The 5,214-nt window shown below is 36.6% G+C and overlaps 1 protein-coding gene across 1 annotated transcript in view; it reads left to right on the top strand.

Moving 5' to 3' along the window:
- Positions 1-2,410, top strand: part of LOC119410071 (serum amyloid P-component) — a 3,865-nt gene extending 1,455 nt beyond the window's left edge. Inside the window, exons 4-5 of the mRNA XM_037676977.1 lie at positions 1,785-2,082; positions 2,172-2,410. Coding sequence (XP_037532905.1) covers positions 1,785-2,082; positions 2,172-2,390 — 517 coding nt within the window. The 3' untranslated portion in view covers positions 2,391-2,410. The remainder of the gene's footprint in view (positions 1-1,784; positions 2,083-2,171) is intronic.
- The last annotated feature ends 2,804 nt before the right edge of the window (positions 2,411-5,214 follow it).

Below are 5,214 nucleotides of genomic sequence, written 5' to 3' on the forward strand. Positions count from 1 at the left end.
TATCTATCTATCTATCTATCTATCTATCTATCTATCTATCTATCTATGTTCATTATTGAAGTGCTAAAAATGAAAATAGAAATAATAACAATAATAAAAGAAATAAAACGTCAGCTATTGCCAAAAACGTGGGTGGACCTGCCGGGCCGTATCCCTGCCCCTGCATCAAATACAAAGCTACCTCCTATAAGAGATCATAGTTTTAGTAACGTAATAAATAAATAAACAGCAGCTCTGTGTGAACCATGGCCTGATGCATTATTAAAAAAAGAAAAGTTTATTTTCCTGCATGCACATTTACGCTTTATAACAAGACTAACAAGCAGATGCAGTGTTCTGAATCCAGTATTATGTGCAAACTGCAGTGTAGAATTAAATGAATATCAAACAGAGAGCTGAAGGCAGATGGAGCAGTCCAGGGTTCTGTGCATGTCCTCATGCACTGATTTGCAGCATGCTTTAAAAGAAAACAAATTCCCAGTTTATTCATATTTTTAGAAGCTGTCATCCGTGTTGCACTTTAGATGACCATCAAAGAGACTATGGACTTGTGAGCATCTCACCTGTTTTTTTTTTTTTTCACATTTTATTCACTGTAGAAAAAAAAAAAAACTTAATTTCCTGAACAATGACAAAAGGTTCTGGTTGTGAAAACACAAGCTGTTGTACTCAAACTAACTAAACTCAGACTTTCAGCTGGTGCTCTCCTTCAGCATTACGTGTGCTAGAGTTTTCAGCTCCGTGTCATGATAAAAACCAACCTACAGCTGCTACAAACACCCTGAACACTCATCCTTGAACACGGATAAACAAAATCATGGTAGATCTTTGTTTTACACCAACACCGATAGCTTTCTGTCAGTGCATGAAGAGGGGCTTCAAGTGAAAATGGTTGAGAACCACAGGTGTAAACTATAGATGAATCTGCTGTATCTGTGAATGATGACACCATTTGATTTCCTCCTGTTATCTAACAGTCAGCAATGGTGTACCACAAGGCTCAGTCTTAGGACCCACCCTCTTTAGAATCTACATAGGTAATGTAGGTCAGAGCATCCCTGATGCATCCTTACACTTCTATGCTTATGACACAGTTGTTGATTGTTGAGCTAAAACAGTTGCTAAGGTTTACCAGCTTTTGCATACACTTTCGACATCATCCAGTCAGATCTGTTCTATCTCAAACTTGTCCTAAACGCTGACAAAACCAAAGGGATGCTTTTTTCAAACAGGAAGTCAGTCCCAACAGTTCTTCTTCTGATTTTATCCTCAAATGGTGTCTCTATTGAGTTTGTCGATTCCTACAAATATTTGGATATCTTGGTCGACTCGCATCTCTCAAGAAAATGATCTCAAGCTCTCGACCTTGACCTCTCTAAATGGATTTAAAAATCTGCTAAGTTCATGGCAAAAACCAATGCAGACATGTTCCTGTTTTTAATTGTCTACACCGCCTTACAATCTAGCTGTTTTTTCGCTACCTTTCCTTTTGATTGTCTTTGTGGTTGCCATTTTATTTTTACTTGTTAAAAAAAAAAATAATTTGTACGCATCTTTTATGATTGTATTTTGTTGTCTGTTGTTGTCATCACTCTTTGTTAAAAATTCAGGTTTCTCTTGTAAATGAGTCCACGAAGCTCAATGGGATTAACCTGTATACATAAAAGTTGAATGAAAGCAATATAAATCTGTGACATGATTGACCCTTTTTTGTTGTTATCTTCCTGAATGATTGAGCTTACAAACCTTTTCCTTTTTTTTTTTTTTTGTTGTTGATCCGTAAGATCTTTTACAGACCTCCAAAGAGACCACATCCTATTCTCCTTAGCCACACCCACTCATACCAATGACTTTTTGATTTTCTGGGATGCCACCAATAAAGAAATTGAGCCTCACATCAGGGATAAAAAGGTGGAGTTTAGAGGGCAGGACTACAAGCCAAACATGTGGCACTCTATCTGCACCACCTGGGACGCTGAGTCTGGACTGGTGCAGGTGTGGTTCAATGGACAACCTTCCATCAGAAAATTTATCACCTCAGGAGCAAACATCGCAGGACCTGTTATAATTATTTTGGGACAGGTAAAGCACTATTCCCAATTCTGTCTTACTTTTATAATTCAGAAAAGATAATTAAAATAGTTTCTGTCAAAACTCTGTGTTCCCAACAGGAGCAGGATTCACATGGCGGTGGATTTGACATCAAACAGTCTTTTGTTGGCATGATGTCTGATGTCCACATGTGGGACTACACTATCTCCCCCTGTGAGATCCAGAACTACGTGGACCAGCGAAACTTCACTCCAGGAAATGTGCTGAACTGGAGCGCGCTAGATATTCAGATTGTAGACAGAGTGTTGATAGAAAATAAAGTAGCAGTTTGTTACTAAACATTTCCAAGTGCCATTAGAGCAGGAGATTTATATAACGGTTTAAACATAAATACAGTTTAATTCTGTGCTTTTATGTCCAGTATATGAAATCACATACAAGAGAATGTTTTGTTATACCTCCTAAAGTATGACTTTTTTTGTATCTCTATTAATAATCATGTGACACATTGTGAAACTGAATGTTTCATTCAACAAAAACTAAAAAACATGCTTTACTCAAACAATCAAAGCTGCCTGCCTTTTAAAATCAACTAAAACAACATACAAAGCTTACATATAAAATCATTTTATGTTTTAAACAATGTATAGACTTTAGACATGGCAGCAGTCTTGTAAGTTCAAGGTTGTGTCAGGAAGGGCATCCGGCATAAAATAATTGAAAATCTTTCATCAGAGTTAACTCGCTGTGGCGACCCCTGAAGAAGGGAGCAGACAAAAGAAAGTTTATCAGTTTAATGTAACCAGTGGTGCGTACAGCTAAACAAAAAATTAGCTTTGCTAACCTTTAATTTGCTAACTAAAAAAATAGCTTTACTAATGCAAAACAATCATTTTTTTTTATTATCGGAAGCTAACACTAAGCCACTAACCGCTCAGAGAACTGTCACTTAGTCTGCCTCACACGTCTTTTTCTCCTTTCAGTCGACCAATCATATCTTGTCACGTGCACATGTAGTAAGCCCATGGCATGCCTAACAGACTCTTCGAGACACGCCCACAACAGGCAGGAACAGGCTTGTGAATTTTGTTAGTGGAATTAAAGATGCAAGATTTAATTAGATCTAATTTAGCAAGAGATAATTCTGCTAACAGTTTCCAAAGTTAGCAAAAACACACTAGTTTCTCGATCATTGCGGGGGATCCCTACCCTTAAGCCCCGCGATAAGTGAAAAACCGCAAAGTAGGAATAGTAGTACAAGTAGTAAGCTGTAGTTTATTTTAGTATTATATATATATATATATATATATATATATATATATATATATATATATATATATATATATATATATATATAAAGCTGTTTTAAACCCTACACACACTATTGCAATATTCTAAACAATGTTTCTAAACTCTAAACACTCTAAAAGAGCACAGAATGTCATGATTTCAGCTCTCTACCACCTGCAGAGCAGAGATGTGATACGCTGTAGGAGAGAGTTTCTCCTGCAGCTGTGGGCTGCACACAGGTGCAGTAGGTGCTAAATAATTTAAAACAATTTTATTTTAAATAAAAATTCCATGCCCAAGTCAGAGAGTCAGTCAGAGTCAGAGATTCATTATTGTCATTTGCCCCACATGTGGTACATATGGTGGAGCGAAATTACGTACACAGAGTCCCAGTTACATCCAAAAATAAAATGCATAAGAAAAACAGTAATAAGATCTAAGATATGAACTAAGAAAAGCATCAACTAAAAATACACTAAGCACTAATAGCATAAAAACATTACGTCGAACAGCAGCACGAACATGAGCATGAGTCTGTGTGAGCAGATGAGCACGCATGAACACCTCAACATGAAACAGATCAGCAGCAACACTGAAACAGATCAGCAGCAACATGATGTGATTATTCTGGTTAGAGATTCATGAGTCTAGCAGCCTCATGGTAGAAGCTGTTCTTCAGTCTAGTGGTTCTACACCTAATGCTAAGGGTTAAGTTGAGGACTAAGGTGTAAATTGCAGATGGGTTAGAGTTAGGGTTAGGCATGTACTGGTAATGGTAGGTTTAGGGTAAGGGTCAGGGTTAGGCTATGGAAATGAATGAAAAATGAATAGAAGTAAATGCAACGTTCCCACAAAGTTAAAATTACAAGAACACACACACAAACATACATTTAAACTCTAGACCTACTTTAACTCAGAAATAATTTTGGCGATGGAAGTAATTTTCAAAGTTGTTTTTGATTATTTTATCTTTTTAAATATGCACTCATTTACTGCACTGCCTCTTTAAATAACATTCTACCTGTATAAATGCAGTTAGCCTACACAGCAATACAGAAATACATATAACTCACATTTTCTAAAATTAGTTTCTCTACCAAACAAATATTTCTCAAAGCTTAGACAGTTTTGCTGTTCACTCTAGCTTGACAGACAAAAGTGTATGTAATGTTGTGTGGGCAGCAGAGTGTAGACTGTGTTACTGAACAGACGCTCTTTCAGGTACAAAGTAAATAAAAGTTGTACAACTGCATCTCAACAAATTATTGTGAGGTATTTTTTGGAAATGGAAAAAAAATTGGCTCAAATAATATACTGCTCCTTTTAGAGGCTCACACACTCATGTCACAAAGAAATATAAAATAAAGTAAAATGTCAGAACTTAGTGGAAGAAATCAAGCATACTGTTTTCTTTAAAATTGTAATTAGACTCTCTGTGTCAATCTTTAGAATTTATTTAAAGTCAAATTTTGTATTAATTCTAGAAGTTTTACAGATTGTCTGCATCTCAATAAAACCTGGTTTTCATAACTACAGTTTATTACAGGCAGAGAGCTTGTAGTTTTCTCATGTTTCATCATATTTCCTTGCTTTTGACAGTAAATCATTATAAAATGAACCGTTCTGCACGTCAAGACTAGCAATATATAGGACCAGCTATATACATACATCCATCCATTATCTTATACCCGGTTCTTCCATTTTGGGTCACGGGGGTCGCTGGTGCCCATGTCCAGCAATCACTGTGCGAGGGGCGGGGTACACCCTGGACGGGTCGCAAGTCCATCACAGGGCCAGCTATTTACAATATATATTAAAAACTAGCTAAGATACATAAGACTAGCTGTGTGAGTGTGTGTGTATGTATATATA

The sequence above is a fragment of the Nematolebias whitei genome, chromosome 5 (genome assembly GCF_014905685.2).
Source record: "Nematolebias whitei isolate Nwh7 chromosome 5, NemWhi1, whole genome shotgun sequence".
Classification (NCBI taxonomy): Eukaryota; Metazoa; Chordata; class Actinopteri; order Cyprinodontiformes; family Rivulidae; genus Nematolebias; species Nematolebias whitei.